The sequence below is a fragment of the Mesoplodon bidens genome, assembly GCF_964165515.1.
Source record: "Mesoplodon bidens genome assembly, chromosome: 2".
Taxonomy (NCBI): Eukaryota; Metazoa; Chordata; class Mammalia; order Artiodactyla; family Ziphiidae; genus Mesoplodon; species Mesoplodon bidens.
In genome coordinates this window covers 9195119-9219882 of record NC_138177.1, presented here as the reverse complement: position 1 = coordinate 9219882, position 24764 = coordinate 9195119, and the positions used below count along the sequence as shown (strand labels likewise).

At 36.4% G+C, this 24764-nt stretch overlaps 1 protein-coding gene across 2 annotated transcripts in view; it reads right to left on the bottom strand.

Annotated features, from left to right (window-relative positions):
* UCHL5 (ubiquitin C-terminal hydrolase L5) overlaps positions 1–24764 on the bottom strand; it is a 51342-nt gene that overhangs the window by 5974 nt on the left and 20604 nt on the right. Inside the window, exons 4-9 of one of the 2 annotated variants that reach the window (XM_081225866.1) lie at positions 21252–21377; positions 21108–21169; positions 20905–21035; positions 19456–19519; positions 10915–11017; positions 9952–10065 (exon numbers count right to left, since the gene is read on the bottom strand). In XM_081225866.1, coding sequence (XP_081081992.1) covers positions 9952–10065; positions 10915–11017; positions 19456–19519; positions 20905–21035; positions 21108–21169; positions 21252–21377 — 600 coding nt within the window. The remainder of the gene's footprint in view (positions 1–9951; positions 10066–10914; positions 11018–19455; positions 19520–20904; positions 21036–21107; positions 21170–21251; positions 21378–24764) is intronic. The other variant, XM_081225867.1, reaches the window with a different exon arrangement.

Sequence of the window (24764 nt, the reverse complement as noted above, 5' to 3'; positions counted from 1 at the left end):
ATTGCCATTGAGAATAAAGACTAATTACAATAAAACATGTGGAGAGAGTTCCCTGGGTGTCGCTTCCTACTCTTGGCTTATCAAGTAACAGAGGCTTTTAAAAGTCTAATCTGAGATAATTTGTGAAAACTTAACTTACGAAAGCACACTTAGAGGGACTTCCCTGGTGGCGCAGTGGATAAGAATCCACCTGCCAATGCAGGGGACACGGGTTCGAACCCTGGTCCGGGAAGATCCCGCATACCGCAGAGCAACTAAGCCCATGCGCCACAACTACTGAGCCTGCGTGCCACAGCTACTGAAGCCTGCGTGCCTAGAGCCTGTGCTCCGCAACAAGAGAAAGCACTGCAATGAGAAGCCGGCGCACCACAACGAAGAGTAGCCTGCATCCACCACAACTAGAAAAAGCCCACTAGCAGCAAATGAAGACCCAACACAGCCAAAAATAAATAAAATTAAATCTTTAAAAAAAAAAAAAAGGAAAGCAAACTTAGAAGGCCCACGTGATAAATTAACACTCTTGCTACTACACCTATGTAAATAATAAGGCCATGCCTAATGAGACCAGCTTTATTGTGTGATTAAGAACAATCTTTCTTTGACATTATTTTTGACCAAAAGCAAATAGACTGTAGGGACTGTCTGTGCTTCAATGGAAAACTATGCATTCTCTAAAGTATGCTCTCCCAAGTTACGTGATTGCAACCTTTCACTGTCTGGTAGGTTCAATTTACTTCCCTTCCCATAGGGGAGGAAAAATTTTCCATCTTTTGTGAATTCGTTTCAACATTCCTATACTTCATATAAATTTGAGCTTCTTTGACTTCTTTGAAATAGTTGTGACATCTTACAGGTTTGTTCAATTAATGAACTAAATAAAATCTTAACATGTTCATTTTATATCAGTATGAGAATCATTTTATTTTTTTGAACAAAGCATTCTCCAACAATGTAGTAAAGATTCTAAAAACTTAGTTTTATTTTAGGCAAATATTAAAAATTAGTTAATTATGTAACAACACTGCAAAAGAATATATAAATAATACGTAGGGTTTTGTTTTGTTTTGTTTTTTGCGGTTCGCGGGCCTCTCACTGTTGTGGCCTCTCCCGTTGCGGAGCACAGGCTCCGGACGCGCAGGCTCAGCGGCCATGGCTCACGGGCCCAGCCGCTCCGCGGGATGTGGGATCTTCCCGGACCGGGGCACGAACCCGTGTCTCTTGCATCGGCAGGCGGACTCTCAACCACTGCGCCACGAGGGAAGCCCAGGGTTTTTTTTATATCACATAAAATAGAAGATAACATTCAAGTTTTCATCCCTTACTTTCCTGTCACCATATATTCAGCCCTCCTTTTTCCTCCTGCCTGGAATACTCTGGAGCCAGTCCCTACCACTTCCACCTGAAGAAATCCTACTAGTCCAAGGTCCATGTATTCTAAAAATCACATTGCTGGCTGTTAAGTGTGTTGCAAAGCAGTATCCTGACACTGTGGTAAGCAACAGAAAGAAAAAGAACAATCCCTGCCTTCAACTGAGCTTAAAATGAAAAACTGCTTTTTCTACTGTGACAAACATGACAAACTGAATAAGTACCATTTCCAAAGTCCTACAAAATTTGAAGTTTCCTTCACTCTTTTCACTCTCTGAAAAAAGCTTATCAGGCGTAGCTTTAAGATGGCAGAAGAGTAAAATGCAGAGATCACCCTCCTCCCCACAAATACATCAGAAATACATCTACCTGTGGCACAACTCCTACAGAACACCTACTGAATGCTGGCAGAAGACCTCAGACCTCCCAAAAGGCAAGAAACTCCCCCACATACCTGGGTAGGGAAAATGAAGAAAGAAAAAACAGAGACAAAAGAATAGGGATGGGACCTGCACCAGTGGGAGGGAGCCGTGAAGGAGGGAACATTTCCACACACGAGAAGCCCCTTCGCGGGCGGAGACTGCAGGTGGTGGAGGGGGAAAGCTTCGGAGTAGCGGAGGAGAGCGCAGCAACAGGGGTGCGGAGGGCACAGCGGAGAGATTCCCGCACACAGGATTGGTGCCGACCAGCACTCACCAGCCCAAGAGGCTTGTCTGCTCGCCCGCCGGAACGGGCGGGGGCTGGGAACTGAGGCTCGGGCTTCGGAGGTCAGATCCCAGGGAGAGGACTGGGGTTGGCGGCGTGAACACAGCCTGAAGGGGGCTAGTGCGCCACGGCTGGCCGGGAGGGAGTCCAGGAAAAGGTCTGGAGCTGCCAAAAAAAGAGACTTTTTCTAGCCTCTTTGTTTCCTGGTGCGCGAGGAAAGGGGATTAACAGCGCCGCTTAAAGGAGCTCCAGAGACGGGCGCGAGCCGCGGCTATCAGCGCGGACCCCAGAGACGGGCAGGAGACGCTAAGGCTGCTGCTGCCACCACCAAGAAGTCTGTCTGCGAGCACAGGTCACTATCCACACCGCCCCTCCTGGGAGCCTGTGCAGCCCGCCACTGCCAGGGTCCCGGGATCCAGGAACAACTTCCCCGGGAGCACGGCGCGCCTCAGGCTGTTGTAACGTCACGCCGGCCTCTGCCGCCGCAGGCTCGCCCCGCATCCGTGCCCCTCCCTGCCCCCGGCCTGAGTGAGCCAGAGCCACCGAATCAGCTGCTCCTTTAACCCCGTCCTGTCTGAGTGAAGAACAGATGCCCTCAGGCGACCTACACGCAGAGGCGGGTCCAAATCCAAAGCTGAACCCTGGGAGCTGTGCGAACAAAGAAGAGAAAGGGAAATCTCTCCCAGCAGCCTCAGGAGCAGCAGATTAAATCTCCAGAATCAACTTGATGTACCTGCATCTGTGGAATACCTGAATAGACAACGAATCATCCCAAATTGAGGAGGTGGACTTTGGGAGCAACAACATATATATATTTTTCCCTTTTTCTCTTTTGTGAGTGTGTATGTGTATGCTTCTGTGTGTTATTTTGTCTGTATAGCTTTGCTTTTACCATTTCTCCTACCGTTCTCTCTGTCCGTTTTCTCCTTTTTTTAGTATACTTTTTAGCACTTGTTATCATTGGTGGATTTTTTTTTTTGGTTTGGTTGCTCTCTTCTTTCTTTCCTTTTTTTATTACTTAAAAAACCTTTTTTTAATAATTATTTTTTATTTTAATAACTTTATTTTATTTTACTTTATTTTATTTTATTTTACCTTCTTTCTTTCTTTCTCTTTTTTCTGCCTTTTATTCTGAGCCGTGTAGATGACAGGCTTTTGGTGCTCCATCCAGGGGTCAGGGCTGTGCCCCTGAGGTGGGAGGGCCAAGTTCAGGACACTGGTCCACAAGAGACCTTCCAGCTCCACGTAATATCAAAGGGCAAAAATCTCTCAGAGATCTCCATCTCAACGCCAAGACCCAGCTTCACTCAACGACAAGCAAGCTACAGTGCTGGACACCCTATGCCAAGCAACTAGCAAGACAGGAACACAACCCCATTTATTAGCAGAGAGGCTGCTTAAAATCATAATAAAGCCACAGACACCCCAAAACACACCACCAGACGTGGACGTGCCCACCAGAAAGGCAAGATCCAGCCTCATCCACCAGAACACAGGCACTAGTCCCCTCCACCAGGAAGCCTACACAACCCACTGAACCAACCTTAGCCACTGGGATCAGACACCAAAAACAACGGGAACTACGAACCTGCAGCCTGAGAAAAGGAGACCCCAAACACAGTAAGTTAAGCAAAATGAGAACACAGAGAAACACACAGCAGATGAAGGAGCAAGGCAAAAACCCACCAGACCTAACAAATGAAGGGAAATAGGCAGTCTACCTGAAAACGAATTCAGAATAATGATAGTAAAGATAATCCAAACTCTTAGAAATACAATGGAGAAAACACAAGAAACGTTTAGCAAGGACCTAAAAGAACTAAAGAGCAAACAAACAATGATGAACAACACAATAAATGAAATTAAATATTCTCTAGAAGGAATCAATAGCAGAATAACTGAGGCAGAAGAACGGATAAGTGACCTGGAAGATAAAACAGTGGAAATAACTGCTGGAGAGCAGAATAAAGAAAAAAGAATGAAAAGAATTGAGGACAGTCTCAGAGACCTCTGGGACAACATTAACGCACCAACATTCAAATTATACCGGTCCCAGAAGAAGAAGAGAAAAAAAAAGGGACTGAGAAAATATTTGAAGAGATTATGGTTGAAAACTTCCCTAATATGGGAAAGGAAATAGTTAAGCAACTCCAGAAAGCACAGAGAGTCCCATACAGGATAAATCCAAGGAGAAACATACCAAGATGCATAGTAATCAAACTATCAAAAATTAAATACAAAGAAAAAATATTAAAAGCAGCAAGGGAAAAACAACAAATAACACACAAGGAAATCCCCATAAGGTTAATATTTCAGCAGAAATATTAATATTAATATTAAATATCAATTAATATTGATATTTCTGCAAGCCAGAAGGGAGTGGCAGGACATATTTAAATTGATGAAGGAGAAAAACTTACAACCAAGATTACTCTACCCATCAAGGATCTCATTCAGATTTGACGGAGAAATTAAAACCTTTACAGATAAGCAAAAGCTAAGAGAATTCTGCACCACCAAACCAGCTTTACAACAAATGCTAAAGGAACTTCTCTAGGCAGGAAACAGAAGAGAAGGAAAAGACCTACAGTAACAAACCCAAAACAATTCAGAAAATGGTAATAGGAACATACATATCGATAATTACCTTAAATGTAAATGGATTAAATGCTCCAGCCAAAAGACATAGACTGGCTGAATGGATACAAAAACATGATCCATATATATGCTGTCTGCATGAGACCCACCTCAGACCTAGGGAAACATACAGACTGAAAGTGAGGGGATGGAAAAAGATATTCCATGCAAATGGAAATCAAAAGAAAGCTGGAGTAGCAATTCTCATATCAGACAAAATAGACTTTAAAACAAAGACTATTACAAGAGACAAAGAAGGACACTACATAAAGATCAAGGGATCAATGCAAGAAGATATAACAATTGTAAATATTTATGCACCCGACATAGGAGCACCTCAATACATAAGGCAAATACTAACAGCCATAAAAGGGGAAATCGACAGTAACACAATTATAGTACGGGACTTTAACACCCCACTTTCACCAATGGACAGATCATCCAAAATGAAAATAAATAAGGAAACACAAGCTTTAAGTGATACATTAAACAAGATGGACTTAATTGATATTTATAGGACATTCCATCCAAAAACAACAGAATACACTTTCTTCTCAAGTGCTCATGGAACATTCTCTGGGATAGATCATATCTTGAGTCAAATCAAGCCTTGGTAAATTTAAGAAAACTGAAATCGTATTAAGTATCTTTCCTGACCACAATGCTGTGAGACTAGATATCAATTACATGAAAAAATCTGTAACAAATACAAACACATGGAGGCTAAACAATACACTACTTAATAACCAAGGGATCACTGAAGAAATCAAAGAGGAAATCAAAAAATACCTAGAAACAAATGACAATGAAAACACAACGACCCAAAACCTATGGGATGCAGCAAAAGCAGTCCTAAGAAGGAAGTTTACAGCAATACAATCCTACCTTAAGAAACAAGAAACATCTCAAATAAGCAACCTATCCTTACACCTAAAGCAATCAGAGAAAGAAGAATAAAAAACCCCAAAGTTAGCAGAAGGAAAGAAATCATAAACATCAGATCAGAAATAAATGAAAAAGAAATGAGGGAAACGATAGCAGCGATCAATAAAACTAGAAGATGGTTCTTTGAGAAAATAAACAAAATTGATAAACCATTAGCCAGGCTCATCAAGAGAAAAAGGGAGAAGACTCAAATCAACAGAATTAGAAATGAAAAAGGAGAAGTAACAACTGACACTGCAGAAATACAAAGGATCGTGAGAGATTACTACCAGCAACTCTATGCCAATAAAATGGACAACCTGGAAGAAATGGACAAATTCTTAGAAATGCACAACCTTCTGAGCATGAACTGGGAAGAAACAGAAAATATGAACAGACCAATCACAAGCACTGAAATTGAAACTGTGATTAAAAATCTTCCAACAAACAAAAGCCCAGGACCAGATGGTTTCACAGGCCAAGTCCATCAAACATTTAGAGAAGAGCTAATACCTATCCTTCTCAAATTCTTCCAAAATATAGCAGAGGGAAGAACACTCCCAAACTCATTCTACGAGGCCACCATCACCCTGACACCAAAACCAGACAAAGATGTCACAAAGAAAGAAAACTACAGGCCAATATCACTGATGAACATAGATGCAAAAATCCTCAACAAAATACTAGCAAACAGAATCCAACAGCACATTAAAAGGATCATACACCATGATCAAGTGGGGTTTATCCCAGAAATGCAAGGATTCTTCAATATAGGCAAATCAATCAATGTGATACACCATATTAACAAACTGAAGGAGAAAAACATATGATCATCTCAATAGATGCAGAGAAAGCTTTCAACAAAATTCAACACCAATTTATGATAAAAACCCTCCAGAAAGTAGGCATAGAGGGAACTTTCCTCAACATAATAAAGGCCATATATGACAAACCCACAGCAAACATTGTCCTCAATGGTGAAAAACTGAAACCATTTCCACTAAGATCAGGAAGAAGAAAAGGATGTCCACTCTCAACACTATTATTGAACATAGTTTTGGAAGTTTTAGCCACAGCAGTCAGAGAAGAAAAAGAAATAAAAGGAATCCAAATCGGAAAAGAAGAAGTAAAGCTGTCACTGTTGGCAGATGACATGATACTATACATAGAGAATCCTAAAGATGCTACCAGAAAACTGCAAGAGCTAATCAATGAATTTGGTAAAGTAGCAGGATACAAAATTAATGCACAGAAGTCTTTTGCATTCCTATACACTAATGATGAAAAATCTGAAAGAGAAATGAGGGAAGCACTTGCATTTACCATTACAGCAAAAAGAATAAAATACCTAGAAATAAACCTACCTAAGGAGACAAAAGACCTGTATGCAGAAAATTACAAGACACTGATGAAAGAAATTAAAGATGATACAAATAGATGGAGAGATATACTATGTTCTTGGATTGGTAGAATCTACACTGTGAAAATAACTATATTCCCCAAAGCAATCTACAGATTCAATGCAATCCCTATCAAACTACCACTGGCATTTTTCACAGAACTAGAACAAAAATTTCACACTTTGTATGGAAACACAAAAGATCCCGAATAGCCAAAGCCATCTTGAGAAAGAAAAATGGAGCTGGAGGAATCACGCCCCCTAACTCCAGACAGTACTACAAAGCTACAGTAATCAAGAGAGTATGGTACTGGCACAAAAACAGAAATATAGATCAATGCAACAGGACAGAAAGCCCAGAGATAAACCCACGCACGTATGGTCACCTTATCTTTGATAAAAGAGGCAAGAATATACAGTGGAGAAAAGACAGCCTCTTCAATAAGTGGTGCTGGGAAAACTGGACAGCTACATGTAAAAGAATGAAATTAGAACACTCCCTAACACCATACGCAAAAATAAACTCAAAATGGATTAAAGACCTAAATGTAAGGCCAGAAACTATCAAACTCTTAGAGGAAAACAGGCAGAACACTCTATGACATAAATCACAGCAAGATCCTTTTTGACCCACCTCCTAGAGAAATGGAAATAAAGACAAAAATAAACACATGGGACCTAATGAAACTTAAAAGCTTTTGCACAGCAAAGGAAACCATAAACAAGACCAAAAGACAACCTTTAGAATGGGAGAAAATATTTGCAAATGAAGCAACTGACAAAGGATTAATCTCCAAAATTTATAAGCAGCTCATGCAGCTCAATAACAAAAAAACAAACAACCCAATCCAAAAATGGGCAGAAGACCTAAATAGACATTTCTCAAAAGAAGATATACAGACTGCCAACAAACACATGAAAGGATGCTCAACATCTTTAATCATTAGAGAAATGCAAATCAAAACTACAATGAGATATCATCTCACACCAGTCAGAATGGCCATCATCAAAAAATCTAGAAACAATAAATGCTGGAGAGGGTGTGGAGAAAAGGGAACACTCTTGCACTGCGGGTGGGAATGTGAATTGGTACAGCCACTATGGAGAACAGTATGGAGGTTCCTTAAAAAACTAAAAATAGAACTACCATATGACGCAGCAATCCCACTACTGGGCATATACCCTGAGAAAACCATAATTCAAAAAGAGTCATGTACCAAAATGTTCATAGCAGCCCTATGTACAATAGCCCGGAGATGGAAACAACCTAAGTGTCCATCATCAGATGAATGGATAAAGAAGATGTGGCACATATATACAATGGAATATTACTCAGCCATAAAAAGAAACGAAATTGAGCTATTTGTAATGAGGTGGATGGACCTAGAGTCTGTCATACAGAGTGAAGCAAGTCAGAAAGAGAAAGACAAATACTGTATGCTGACACATATATATGGAATTTAAGAAAAAAAAAATGTCCTGAAGAACATAGGGGTAAGACAGGAATAAAGACACAGACCTACTAGAGAATGGACTTGAGGACATGGGGAGGGGGAAGGGTAAGCTGTGACAAAGCGAAAGAGAGGCATGGACATATATATATACACTACCAAATGTAAGGTAGATAGCTAGTGGGGAAGCAGCCGCATAGCACAGAGAGATCAGCTCAGTGCTTTTTGACCACCTAGAGGGGTGGGGTAGGGAGGGTGGGAAGGAGGGAGATGCAAGAGGGAAGAGATATCAGGACATATGTATATGTATAACTGATTCACTTTGTTATAAAGCAGAAACTAACACACCACATTGTAAAGCAATTATACTCCAATAAAGATGTTTAAAAAAAAAAAAGCTTATCAGACAGACTGCAAGTGAAGGAGAATGACATTATTAAAGGCAGTCTTGCTTAATATTTTACTCTGAGTTATATAATATTTGACATAATTAAAATAAATTTTAAAAATGTAAAACCCTAAAAAAACTGGAAAGCAAAATTTTAAAAACGAATCCAACTTTGTATTAAATTGGTGATAGGATGACACCAAGAGAAAATTTTTTCAGATGAATTTTAAAATCTGCTAATTTGATTGCACATCCAAAATGAAATATATCCTAACGAGAAAATTAACTGAAGAAGAAACTTCTCAGTTGTTATTAACACTACTGGCACTGTTATTTGAACCTTTTTATATATACATACAAATACAGATAGCATAAAGCAAATAGGTAATTATGTTAATGTTGATAGAAACCAAGACTTTCAGCTGAAAAGATACAAATGCTTAACTTCAAATATAAAGCCCTTTAATCCTAAATTTGAGTATTAATATGAATTCATGTTGCATTTTCTCTTCAAAAATAAAAGAAGAAACAAATAAAAACGTATTTCTTAGCTCTGAAAAGTCCTAGAAGTAATGAAGAATCAGTATGACTGAGCACCCTAAGCAACCAGATAATGGTTTCTAAATACCATTTCTCACCAAAAGCACTCAGGACTTCTTGAAAAAATGGCTGATTCCCAGTCTGAAGCAGGAAATGTACAAGATAAGTCTGAAACATCTTGTCATACTAGAAAACAAGGAATCTATCAAAGATGAAGAGAGTCACACCAAAAAGACTTAGGAGACAGCCTGAAGTGGCTTCCAATGGCTAAAGATGGGATAATTTGAGCATCAATAATAACTGCAGTGAACTTTAGCATCAAATATGTTAAATATCTGTTTGTAATGATACTTGAAAAAAAGGAAAAAAAAAAGGAAAGAAACCTCACTAGTTACCTTTTTAGGATACCAGGGAATCAACGCATTATTCTGAAAAAGTGTAAATCATGGGGAAAAAACAATCAAGCATTCAACATACCTTCATGTCAAAATATACCACTCTACACTAAAACATTAAAGGAACAAATAAAAAGTACATACCTTGTATCTTTTTAATTTCTGTACTTCTTCTTCAATAAGCATCTGATTTTTGGCAACCTCTGACTGAATAGCACTTAACATGTTATTACCCTGATCTGTATCCATGGGTTCCTCCTTAGGGGAAAGAAAAAGAAATAGCACACCCTAATGACTGAGGCTTAAGTCTAAACTATTTTTAAATGATAAACATAGGACAATCATTTTCAAATTTTATTCTTAATATTGGTGATAGAATACCAGCTTACTAACTGCAATATTAAAGGATAAAAGCTAAGTAGTATCTTCCAATTTTCTATGTTCTACAACAATACATATGAATTTTTACCTAAAAACAATCTATACGGTAGCAAACTGAATTGCTATAATCTGCTGTTGAGCTATAAAGTAAATCTGCTTAAATATACTCATGAAAATGTGATCAAAGAAACGTAAAAAAAGTCTTTGTCTATTACTAATTCTCTTCTCCAGTCATATTTACTAGAAAGATAATCATCATGAGGAACAGTAAAGATTACATGTGAATCTAAATGTGCCCAATTAATTCTGTAAGAAATATAGTCTAACTTGCTTAATTATATAATGAAATTACAGTAAATTGTTAACACTTATTTAGCACATACTATTTGTCAGTCACTTTTTTAAGTGGTTTATATATACGTTATCTCAGTTATTCTTCACAACCACCTTTTGAGGTAAATACTATTATCCCTACTTTACATGAAGAAACTGAGGCACAAAGAAATACACTCAAAATCATACTTCCACTAAGTGGCAAAGGCAGGAGCTGAATCTAAGAAGCCTGACTCCAGAGTATATTCTCGTAATCACCACTCAGGATACTTGATTAAATCTATATTTCAGACAAAGAAAGAAAGAAGAAGGAAAAAAGGAAAGAAGAAAATAAATAGTTTCCCTGAGAGAATAACTAAGCTAGAACTTTGTACATAAAAACTGGCCACAAACCTCAGCAAGTTGTCTTTGTAACTCTGCTATCTTCTGTTCATATATCATTTTTCTGTCAGACACAATGGCCATTAAGTTAAATCGAATTTCACCTTCACTGTACCTAAAAAAAAAATTAAAGTTTATAATGTAGTAAAGAAATGTAACATTATTACAATTAAGATAATCTATTGTGATTACCCCCTTATTCTCTGGGGTAAACACAGATCTACCAATTGGCTAACCATAAAAACTGACATTTTAAAAAATCTTTCCTAAAGAGAAGTTACAACCAGTATCACAAAAATACAAACAATCATAAGAGAATACTATGAAAAATGATACACCAACAAATTGAGCAACCTAGAAGAAATGGATAATTTCCTAGAAACAATCTTCCAAGACTGAATCAGGAAGAAACAGAAAATCTGAACAGACTGATTATTAGTAATGTAATTGAATCAGTAAACAAAAAAATCCCAACAACCAAAACTCCAGGACCAGAGGACTGCACAGGGGAATTCTACCTAACATTGAAAGAGGAGTTTATGCCTTTATTTCTCAAAATATTCCAAAAAACTGAAGAGGAGGGAGTACTTCCAAACTCATTCTATGAGTCCAGCATTACCCTGATACAAAAAGCAAAGACACTACAGAAAAAGAAAATTACAGACCAATATCCCTGATGAACACAGATGCAAAAATCCCCAATAAAATATCAGCAAATAGAATTCAACAATACATTAAAAGGATTGCACATAATGATCAAGTGGGGTTTATTCCAGGGATGCAAAGATGGTTCAATATACACAAACCAATCAACATTATAACTATATCAGCAAAACAATGGACAGAAATCACATGATTATCTTCATAGAGGCAGAAAAAGTATTTGACAAAATTCAACATCCATTCATAATAAAAACTCTTAACAAACTTGGTAAGACAGAACAATCTCAACATAATAAGGGTCATTTAAGCCAAACCCACAGCTATCATCATACTCAACAGTGAAAAGCTAAAAGCTTTTCTTTTAAGATCAGTAACAAGACAAGGATGCCCACTCTCACCACTTTTATTCAACATAGTATTAGAAGTCCTAGCCACAGCAATCATACAAAAAAAATAAAAGGCATCCAAATTGGAAGGGAAAAAGTAAAACTCACTATTTGCTGATGACATGATATTAAATACAAAAAAATCCTAAAAATTCTACCAAAAACTATTAGAACTAATAAGTGAATTCACTAAAGTTATAGCATATAAAATCAAAATACAGAAATCTGTTGCATTTCTGTACACTAATAATGAACTATCAGAAAGAGAAATCAAGAAAACAATTCCATTTGCAACTGCATCAAAAAGAATAAAATACCTAGGAATAAAGTTAAACAAGGAGATGAAAGAACTGTACTCTGAAAACTGTAAGATACTGATGAAAGAAACTGAAGACAACACAAATAGAAAGATATACCATGCTCATGGATTGGAAGAATTAATACTGTTAAAATGTCCATACCACCCAAGCAACCTACAGATTTGATAATCCCTATTTTCACAGAACTAGAACAAATACTCCTAAAATTTGTATGAAACCACAAAAGACCCCAAATAGCTAAAGTGATCTTGGGAAAGAAAGAGCTGAAGGTATCATGTTCCCTGACTTCAAACTATACTATAAAGTCAAAATAATCAAAACAGTATGGTACTGGGACAAAAACACACATATAGATCAGTGGAACAGAATAGAGTCCAGAAATAAACCCACAAAACACACAGTCAATTAATCTACAACAAAGGAGGCAAGAATATACAATGGGGGAAAAGTCTCTTCAATAAGTGTTGTTGGCAAAACTGGACAGCTACATGTAAAAGAATGAAACTAAACCATTTCCTCACACCTTATACAAAAATAAACTCAAAATGGATTACAGACTTAAATGTTAGACCTGAAACCATAAAACGCCTAGAAGAAACATAGGCAGTAGCTCTTTCACATTGGTCTTAGCAATAATTTTTGGATCTGTCCCCTCGACAAGGGAAACAAAATAAAAAATAAACAAATGGACTACATCAAACTAAAAAGCTTTTGCACAGCAAAGGAAAGCACCAACAAAATGAAAAGGCTGCCTACTGAATTGGAGAAGATATTTGCAAATGATATATCTGATAACGGGTTAATATCCAAAATATATAAAGAGCTCACAATCCAGCAATTTCACTTCCAGGTATTTTTCCAAGGAAAACAAAAACACTAATTTGAAAAGATGTATCTACCCCAATGTTCACAGCAGTATTATTTACAATAGCCAAGATATGAAAGCAACCTAAGTGTCCATTGACTGATGAATGGATAAAAAAGATGTTTTGGGGCCTCCCTGGTGGCGCAGTGGTTGAGAGTCCGCCTGCCGATGCAGGGGATACGGGTTCGTGCCCCGGTCTGGGAGGATCCCATATGCCGCGGAGCGGCTGGGCCCGTGAGCCGTGGCCGCTGGGCCTGCGCATCCGGAGCCTGTGCTCCGCAACGGGAGAGGCCACAACAGTGAGAGGCCCGCATACCGCAAAAAGAAAAAAAAAAAAAAAAAAGATGTTTTGTACACACACACAATGGAATATTACTTAGCCATATAAAAGAAGGAAATCTTGCCATCTGCAACAACATGGATGAACCTAGAGGGTATTATGCTAAGTGAAATAAGTAAGACAGAGAAAAACAAATACTATATGATTTCACTATAAAAAACAAAACAAATATAACCAAACAGAAACAAACTCAAACAAATTCAGATATAGAGAACAAACTACTAGTTGAGTGGGGAATTGGCAGGGTAGGTGAAATAGGTGAAGGGGATTAAGAGGTATAAACTACCATTTATAAAATAAATAAACAGGGATGTAACATTTAGCACAAGGAATATAGTCAATAATATTGTTATAACTTTGTATGATGCATAATCTATAAAAATATGTTGTACACCTGAAACTAATACAGTATTGGAAGTCAACTATACTTCAATATAAATTTATTTATTAATACTTTTGTCTATAGACAGATAAATAAGCTTTCATATATGAAAGGAAAAAAGGAAAAAATCAGCTAAATTTCATCAATCACAAATATATTATTAAATGTTTTAGTACCTCCTAGACATTTGAAATAACGTGTTTTCATCAGTTCTCATACTTTCACAGAAAATATGGTAACTATTACCTTTTATCTCAATTAGAAAAAATAATTAAACTAAGACCTCACATTTGTTGAATTAATTTTACTGACATCTTGATGGTATTAACTATATTCCTTATTATATAATTTTTTCCAAATCATGATTTTGTTTCTATTCTTAACTAATATATGTTTTACATTTCACTTGTACTTTTATCATATACAAATATATAAATATTTATGTAATATGTTATAAATAGTCTCTTGTAAAACTTTTTAATACTGTTTTATTTTCACTACTCTGATACCAATGAAACATCTTATAGTATAAGCTTGTTTATGGCAAGGATTGACATTGGAAAGATTATCCATAACATTATGTAAATGGCACTTAATCAGATGAAAACATGTAGAAAATGTAAGCCTGTTTTTGCATTAGTTCACCTGCAAGAGCTTCTCATAAATAGTTCTATTCACTGGAAAGAATATGGCCCAGTATAACTATAGCACTTTGAACTATGTAAAAATGCTGTTTTTAAAACTCTGCTTATGGGACTTCGATTTCCCTATTCCTCCCAGTAAAAAATAACAAACTAAAAAAATCTAGACATACATTTTTTAAAAAATGAAAAAAATTAAAATTCTGGAGTGAAGAGAAGGCAGACATGCTAGGGAACCAGGACCCAAGAATGACAGTGGTGAAGTCTCTGGATAATCATTCTGCTGCATATGTCCTGGCCTTGGAGTTAAGGAAGCCATCAATTGAGAAATGCCAACAGGCACAGACAAAAAAGCACCAACAATAGTCTGCTCTTTCTATCCAAACAGGAAAGGGGCAACCTCATGAGACAAAAAACTTTGAGACAATAACCACTCTACCATACCCAAACACAACTGAAAAAAACGGCCCAAACCCTACCGGCCAGCAAAGGCTGGGTAGGGAGCCTGGACTTCCACCCCCACCAGGCTGTAATAGGCACCTGGGGTGGTGTCAGAAAAGGCTGTGTAGGGAGCTAGGACTTTCATCCCTGCAAACAGTAATGACGTCTATTTGCAGTGTCAGAGGAAATCAAGTGGGAAGCCAAATGCTAAGTCACTACCATCCAGGAGTAAAGAAGCCCCCCTCCCAACTTTGGTATCAGTGGAGCCATGTAGAGAGCAGTCACAAGGCACTGCTACTCCTCTCGGCCAGGTTAGTATCAGGGGAAGCCCTACGGGGGACCAGAACTCCCACCCCCTCCCCAGCAGTAACAAGGAACCCCTTCCCACCTCAGGTGTCAATGAAAACAGAGTGGGGAACCTGGACTTCTGCTTCCACCTGGAAGTAATGGGGTGGCATCCCTGATTTACCCTGCCAGAACAGTGCCCATAAAAACCAGCTAAAAGAGAAGTTTTAAATAAGATCCAGAGTCTTATAATATAGTACTGAAAATGCCCAGGTTTCAATCAATAATCACTTGTCCTATTAAAAATCATGAAAACTTCAATTTGAATGAGAGACATTCAACAGATGGAGCAATGATAGATGTCCAAATTAACTGACAGAGACTTTAAAACAGCCATCATAAAAATGATCCAATGAACAATTATGAACACACTGGAAACAAAAAATAGAAAGTCTCAGCAAAGAAATAGAAGATATAAAGAAGAAACAAATGGAAATTTTACAACTGAAATATAAAACAATAAAAAAGCTCAATGGGTGAGTTCAACAGCAGAATGGAGGAGACGGAGGAAAGAATCAGTAAACTGAAAAGTAGAACAGAAATTACCCAACTGAACAAAGAAAACAGACTAAGAAAAATAAAGAGAGTCCCAGGGACCTGTGGGACTAAAGCAGGAGACATTTGTGTCATTGGAGTCCTGGAAGAAGTGAGAAAGAGGGTGAGATTGAAAAAGTTCTCCAAGTTATAATGGCTAAAAACTTCCCATATTTGACAAGACATAAATGCACAGATTCAAGAAGCTGAGCAAAATCCAAATAGAATAAATGCACAGAAATCCACACCAAGACACATCATACTCAAATATATGAAAACTAAAAACAAACCAAAAAAAAAATGAATTTGAGACCAACAACAGGAGAAACACCACCATATCTATAGGGCAAAAACTGTTTGAACAACAGTGGATTTATCAGTAGAAACCATGGAGGCCAGAAGGGAGCGACATAACAATTTTCAGGTGCTAAAAGAAAAGACTATCAACCCGGAATTCTATACACAGTGAAAATAACCTTCAGAAATAAAAGGGAAATCAAGACATTCTTAGATGAAGAAAAACTAGGATTCTTTGACAGCAGAACTACCCTAAAGGAATGGCTAAACAAAGTTTTCTAAACAGACAGGAAATGATAAAGAATTGAGTTCTGGAACATGAAGAAGAAAGAACAATGGAAAAAGTAAAAATATGGGTAAATACATTTTCCTTCTCTTAAGTTTTTAAAATTATGCTTCATGGTTAAAACAAAAATTATAATACTGTCAGATGGAGTCCTAAATGTATGTAGAGGAATTATTTAAGACAATTATAACAATGGACAGTAAAAGTACATAAAGGAAGGTAAGATTTCTACACTTCACTCAAACTGGTAAAATGTTAACACCAGTAGATTGGGATAAGTTAGAGAAACCATTAGAAAAGCCATACAAGGAAATAAACTCAAAACCACTATAGATGTCTGGATAACTCACAGAAAAGCAGGAAAAGAGAAACAAACAAAAAAAACAGAACAAAGAGAAAAAATTTAAATGGCAGATTTAAACCATAAGACATTAATAATTACATATTAAATATACATTTTATTTTATACGTAATTTTATAAATCCATTACATTCAATGTAAATGGTCTCAATCCACCCAGTAAGACAAAAAATGGCAGAGTGGACTAAAAAATATGATTCAAAATATGCTGTCTATATGAAATTCACTTCAAATATAATGACATAGGTAGGTTCAAAGTAAAAGGATGGAAAAAATATATCATGCATATATGAATCAAGAAAAAGTAGAAGTGGTTATATTACTGTGAGATAAAGTAAACTTCAGAGCAAAGAAAATTATTAGAGAGAAACATTGCATAGTGATAAAAAAGTCAATCCACTAAGAAGAAATAGTGATCATAAATGTTTATGCAACAAACAAGAGACCTGCAGAATATGTAAGGGAAAAACTGATAAAACTTAAATTAGAAATAGCCAAATTCAAAACTGTGCCTATTTGCAAACGACATGATCATCTATCAATATGCAGGAAATGTCAAGGAATTCACAAAACTTCTAAAGCTGGTGGGTGAGTTTAGCAAGGTTGAAGGATACAAGACAAAGACAGAAAAAAATCAACTTTATTTCTACACACTAACAATGATCACATGGAACAAAAATGAAATATAGTATCATTTGTAATCACTCAAAAGAATATGAAGTGCTTGGGTATAAATCTGACAAAATACATATGGAACTAGCATGCGGAAAACTACAAAATGCTGATGAAAGAAATTAAAGAAGGTCCAAGTAAATGGATAGACATACCATGTTCATGGATTGGAAAAATCAATATAGTAAAAATGCCACTTCTCCTAAAATTGATGTTTGACACAATTCCTATCAAAATCCCAAAAAGAATTTTTGTAGATACAAGATTATACTAAAATTTACATGGAGGGCAGAATATCTATAACAGCTAAAACAATTCTGAAGAAAAAGAATAAAGTTGGGGGCATCAGTCTACCTGATTTCAAGACTTACAATTTAGCCACAGTCATCAAGACTCTGTAGTACTTGCAGACAGCAGACAAATAAATCAATGGAACAGAACAGTGAACCAGAAATAGACCCACACAAATATGCCCCACTGGATTTTTTTTACAAGGGTGCAGCAGCAGTTCAGAGGAGGAAGGATAGCCTTTTTAACAAACGGTGCTAGACCAACTGGACAAACAGAGGAAAGAAAAAAGAACCTTGACTTAACTTCACACCACACAAAAATTAACTCAAAATAGATCATAAACTTATATGTAAAATGTTATATAAACCTTTTAGAAAAAAAGGAGAAAATCTTTGGGATCTAGGGCTAGGCAAAGAATTCTTAGATTGGACAACAAAAATACAACTCACAGTGGGAAAGACTGACAAATTGGACTTCACTGGAATTAAGAGCTTTTGCTCTGTGAAAAACCACGTTGGGAGGAGGAGAGGATGGGCTATAGACTGGGAGAGAATATTTTCAGGCAACGTGTCTGACAAAGGACTAGTGATAGCTAGAGTATGTAAAGAACTTCAAGGCTCAAGAGTCAAAAAAACAATCCAATTACAAAATAAACAAAAGGCATGATTTTCAACATTAGTCACTAGGGAAATGCAGATTAAAACCACAATGAAATATCACTATCCACCTATCAAAATGGCTAAGATAAAAAATTTTGACAAAATGCTAGCTAGCATGTGGAGAAACTGGATCACTCATACTACACTGCTGGTGGAAATGTAAAATAAAATAGTACAGCTACTCTGGAAGAGTTTGTCAATTTCTTAAAAAATTAAACATGTATTTACCATACAACTAGGTTATTTATCCCAGAGAAATGAAAACTTATGTACACACAAAAATCTGTACACAAATGTTTATTGCAGCTTTATTCATAACAGCTAAAAACAGGAAACAATCCAGATGTCCTTCAATGGGTGAATGGGGCAAAAAATGGAATATCTATACCATAGACTACTACCCATCTATAGAAAAGAATGTACTATCGATATACTTAACAACCTGGATGAATCTCCAGAGAATTATGCTGAGTGAAAAAAGCCAATCCAAAAAGGTTAAATATTGTATGATTCCATTTATATGACATTCTTTAAATAACAAAAATTATAGAACTAGGGATTAAGGATGGGGGAGGGTGGGGTTGAGGGCAGTGGCTGTAGCTATAAAATGGCAACATGAAGAACCACTGTGATGATGGAATTATTCTGTATCTTGACTATATCAACATCAATAGCTGGCTGTGACATTGTACCATAGTTTTACAAGATGCTACTCCTGCAGGGTAAAGGGTACATAGGAGCTCTCTGTATTATTTTTATAACTTAATGTGAATATATAATTATCTCAAAATAAAAAGTTTAATTTAATAAAAAAGACAGATACTCCTAAAAACAAAACTCTACAAAATAACTGTACAAAATATCTAACTTAATGGAAATGTGCATGTTTAACTTCTATAAAGACAAGACGACTTACTACGATGTAGAATTTAGAGATTTTCCGAATAGATTTCCTGAACACATTAATCCAATCAAAAGTAGAAGCTCAATAAGTATTGCTAAAACAACGATAAAATAAAGGTTTAAAAACGAGAACATTAGTTATGCCAGTAAGATTAGCTGAGCATTTACTTTTGTATCCTTTTTTCTATGACTGGCCTCACTGCGCTGATCCAATCATCTTGATTGCATGCACCTAGGAAGAAATGTAAAAGCATTTATGTCAAATAAAATCAACATTAATATTATTTCAAAAGTTTGGTCCAAAATATTTTTATTAATATTTTGACAAATTCAGGATAGTAAAAAACCTTTTAGCATAACTATGTTAAGCTCCAACTCTTACTTTCTTAGTAATGGTAAGGGGAAAGAGTATTATCATAATTTGCATTTCCACATTGTTGCATCACTTAGTGGTGCTAGACAAATGTTGGAGAAAATAATGAACTAGGGAATTATTTCATTAAAACTCACGACTCTGTGAGATACGGATAACTACCTTCATTTTACAGACGATGAGACAGAGGGCTAAAAAAACCCAGCTCACATATTAGTGACAAAATAAGGATTCAATCCTCTTCTGACTCCCCACCATCATAACTACAGAAAAAAAATGAAATCCACACACAATGCAAAACCAATTTTACCCAGTTTTTTAATCCTCTTTTTTACCTAAATTTTAGTATAGCCACCAGTTGTATAGCAAAACTGGCTGTTCTGTTTTATATTTTACTTCCTTTATAGCTCATGGATCTAATGAATAGAGAATGGCTGACCAGATAGAAGCCAAGAGAAAAAAATGCAGTGATCAGATCAACCCCCAAACCAGAGAAAATCAGCTTCTATAGAATTAAAAGAACATTCTATTAATTTTCTTTAAGAAACATAGAAAAATAAATATTTTTAAACATGTAAATCTGCATTAGATGAAGTATTAGCTCTAGACATGGGCATGGTCAATAAGAACAAGCAAAATGAAAGTGTTATTTTTTTTTTAATCTGAAAGTATAAAGTTTTATGGCCAGCAGATAACATTAGATTCCATTAAAACAGGTTACACTGCACTTAAACCTAATTTTAAGAAAAAGAAAAAGAAAACTTAATGAGGTAAAAATAAGGAGTTAAAATTATTTTGTGGGTCTATTAGTTCATTACTAGATCAGAAACACCTCAACCTCAATAACCATTTATCATTAGCTCAAGGTAGGAGATGGGGTGGGATCAGGACAAATCCACACTTTGGCACAAAGGACAGCACATTAATGCACTAGTTACATAGAAAAAAGTAGTTTTTAAAAGTTAACTGAAAAAATAAAAATAAATTATGTAATCTATGGGTTAAAAAAACTTTTCTTGTAGGAAAAAAACTAAAGGTCCCAATGCAACTACAGTAGTCAACATGTCCTAACTCCTGTTACTTAATTTCATAAAGTACTGAAGAGCTTAAAGCCTGCATGGCATCACACCTCACGGTCACCTCCCCTTTCTAAACTTAAGCAGGACTAGGGCTAAGCCAAAGGTGAACATCCAATCTTTTTTTCCTTATCAAAAGTGAAATACCAGGAATAGTAACCACATTACCTAAATCAATCGGTCCTTCTCTTAATCCATCTAATTCATACAGTCTTCCATTAACAGGAACATAACTGACAAAGTGAAAAGCATCTTCTTCTTTTGCTGATGTCTTTGCGTCAAATTCAAACATTTGCTGTCTACAGCGAAGAAAAAACAGTGAGGGACAAAAAAACAGAGACAGTATTTATTTCACATAAAGTTATCTTTACCTGGCGAAACTGTTGTGTACTTGTCGAATCACATCCGAATTACTCAGTGCCAAACCTTTCATCTGAAATAAGTTTTAAGAATAGCCTATTAAAATAAGAACCACCACAAACAGGGCATTTTAGGAATAATACGACTGTACTCACAGCTGCATCAAAGCTTTGTGAAAATTCTTTAAACTCTGATAATGTGTCTCCTAAATGGACATCTTGATGGGTACAGTTCAATAACACACTTACTATGGCTTGAGTAGCACAAGCATTATTAATTACCTATAAAATATGAAAGCAAAAATATTATCAATTTGTTAAAAAAATAGCTTTTAACTGGTGATGATGACCCCCAAAATATGAAAAAAAGTTTCCAAATTTTATTTCATATAGTCTTAGCATAAACATAATAAACATGATCAATTCCCAATCTAATTTATTTTCAGGAATTTGCTGCAATTCTGGAGCTGAAGATTCTAGGAAATCGAATAAATTAAATGAACTCACATCAGTGAAAACCAATTCAGTTAGGGTAACAAAGCCAATCTTTCCTGGTCTAAAACATATATCTAATTAAATCAAAAGAGCTTGTCCTTCCCTCTTATTCACTTCCTCCTATGCTCATTTCTACCTATAAAAATTCAACCTATATTTCAGTATCCAACGCAAGCTCCAGCTCACCGACGTGGCTCTTAAAGAACTTATCCAACAACTCATATTACTTTCTTCCCTCATTTGAATTCCTAAAAATGTGTATATACTGTCTACATATTTTTCAATTCAATCTTTATAGTGCTGTCATCTAGCTATTAACTGTTTATTTAACAAGTTATGTGGACCTTGCATTCTAGTGAGAGGAGAGAACATTTAGATAGCACTTACTATGTGTGGGTAATTTTCTAGGCACTTCACATGTATTAATACTTTTAATCCTGTCAATCAACAGCCTATGAAGAAGGAGTAATATTATTATCCTCATTTTACATTTGTGGAAGCTGAGGCACAAAGAGGTTAAGTAGCTTGCCCAAAGGGCACAGAGCTAAGCAAGAGGCAGGTGATTTGGTTCTAGAATTTTGTGTACTTAGCCACAACATGAGGCTGGCTCTGTACACGTATGTGGTCTCTCCAACAAGATTATAACCTACTTATGGACAAGGGCTCTGCCACACTCCCTACAGCACCTACACAGGGCTGAGATCACAGAGGTGGAAAGAGCTTCAGATGATCACTTCGAACACCAGCAAGGTTAACTGTAGAGTTAAATTAAACTTGATAAATGATTTTTTACAATATAGTTTAGTCATATTGCTATATTTCATTACAATATTATAATTAAGTACCATTTTCCAAAAATGCTAATTCACTTATGATCTTACAATTTGGTAAATTATTTCTATCTTGCCTGATTTCAAAAGAAAATTTTTCCATTATCTTCCCTCATTAACTCTTATACTCCTGTACTTTTTTTTACCAGACTTTTGAAGTCTTGTGAGTACCCACCAGTTCTTACATTTTTGACTGCAGTATGTTTGAGGAGTTCCTTGATAAGGCTGCTTTCTCCATTAGAGAACACTGTCTTACTCCCAATTCTCAAACAGTGATACCACCACATTCTTGTAATTCCTCTTACAGTATTTTGTACTCAAAACTATCTTATGATTGACGATTAAGGAAAAGTAACAGGAGATCTAGAATCCAATTAACATTGCTGCTGATTTCTTTTAATATGTATTCTGAGTCACAGTTCTTTAGTAAATAAACTTGGATGAAAATTTTTAATGATTAAAGGAGACATCATAAAGGTCGTTAACTAAAACAAGACTTAGTGCTCCCTTATCTTGGGCCAAAATTATCTGGAGATGGGTTGGTAGAAGCGAAGTTAGCAGAAGTTAAAATTTATACTCATTCACACATCCTTTCAAAATGATGACACATTAAAGATATAATATGTACCCAATTCTAGGCTAGACGCTGAGGCTATGGCAGAGAATACTATCAAATATTCCTATGATCTAAGGACTTCAAGTCTGTAACCTATCACTTTAGGAATTTTTTTTTTCAAACTCATCAAATTGTACACACTAAACATGTGCAGTTTTTTGTACACCGATTGTATTTCAATAAACCTGTTTTTTTTTTAAAGGAAAAAAGAAAAAAATCTCGTGGTTATGGATACTTCTCTTCCGGTGTTAATAAGGATTTACACTGTCCACGATTTATTACAGCTCATTTTGCATATGTGTGAAGAACAGTCATTATGGTGTGCATCAGTGTAAACATACCTCTTCAGGTTTTTAAATGAGTTAAGTGCCACAAAGTGGTTATGTTATAAATAGCACAGTGGTCCCCTTATCCTTAGGGGATATCTTCCAAGACCCCCAATGGATGCCTCAAACATGAATAGTACCAACCCCTATACATATCATGTTTTTTCCTATACTAACAGGCTGGTAGCACACATGAGGGACAAAGGGATGCATCCCACGTGGGACAGTGAAGGACAGAATGAGATTTCATCACACTATTCAGAACGGCACACAATTTAAAACTTATGGTTTATTTCTGGAATTTTCCATTTAATATTTCAGCCAGAGTTGTCTGAAACCATGGAAAGTAAAACAGCAGGTAAGGGGGGAATACCGCACAGAATTACCAAAAAAAAAAAAAAAACTTAAGACATTAAAAAGTGCACAGCCATTCATTCGTTCAAATATTTATTACTGAGAACTCACTGTGTGCTAGACATTGTGATAAATGCTGAATACACAGTGAACAAGAGACATGTGGTCCTTGTCCTCGTGAAACACTTAAAAACTACCTTATATACATCCATTTGGGAGAATTTTAACTTCATCTTTCTTCACAAAAAATTATTGCAGTATAAATGATATATATAGTCCCCAACGAGAAGGGGGCGAACAAGGAACAAATTGAGATGAGATGTTCAAGAGACAATGAGCACACTGGTATGTACTAGTGTGCTTGTAATCAGAGTCATTGGTTACCTCGTAAATCAGTGCCTTTAAGCAATTAGGAGTTCACGCTAGGAGTAAGAGATTTTTAATAGGAAATAACAGTAAATACAGTGATTCAGAAAGTTCAGTTTAAGACAATTTACAGGAGAGATTGAAGGTGGCTAAAAACAAACAAGATCCCACTGGGTAGCTACTCTAATGCTAGCATGAAATAATAAAGGGCAATAGATTAATGGAGCAGGATCCATTAAAAGCAGGGTCACCCAAATATGCGAGTCAGAATTCTAGGAGTCAGGAATATAACTAAAAATAAAATCAGATTAAAAAGAATAAGGGGATAGTAATAACAACCATATTGAACAATTTTGTAAATTTAAGCTAAAATGCAGAAATTAAAAAAAAAAAATCTTACCAGAACTAAGTCAAGAAAAAATAAGTAGCCCAAATAAGTCTTTTAACTATTAAATTGAAGTGGTAGTTAAAAATATACTCACAGGGGCTTCCCTGGTGGCGCAGTGGTTGAGAGTCTGCCTGCTAATGCAGGGGACACGGGTTCGAGCCCTGGTCTGGGAGGATCCCACATGCTGCGGAGCAACTAGGCCCGTGAGCCACAACTACTGAGCCTGCGCTCTAGAGCCCGCGAGCCACAACTACTGAGCCTGCGCTCTGGAGCCCGCGAGCCACAATTACTGAG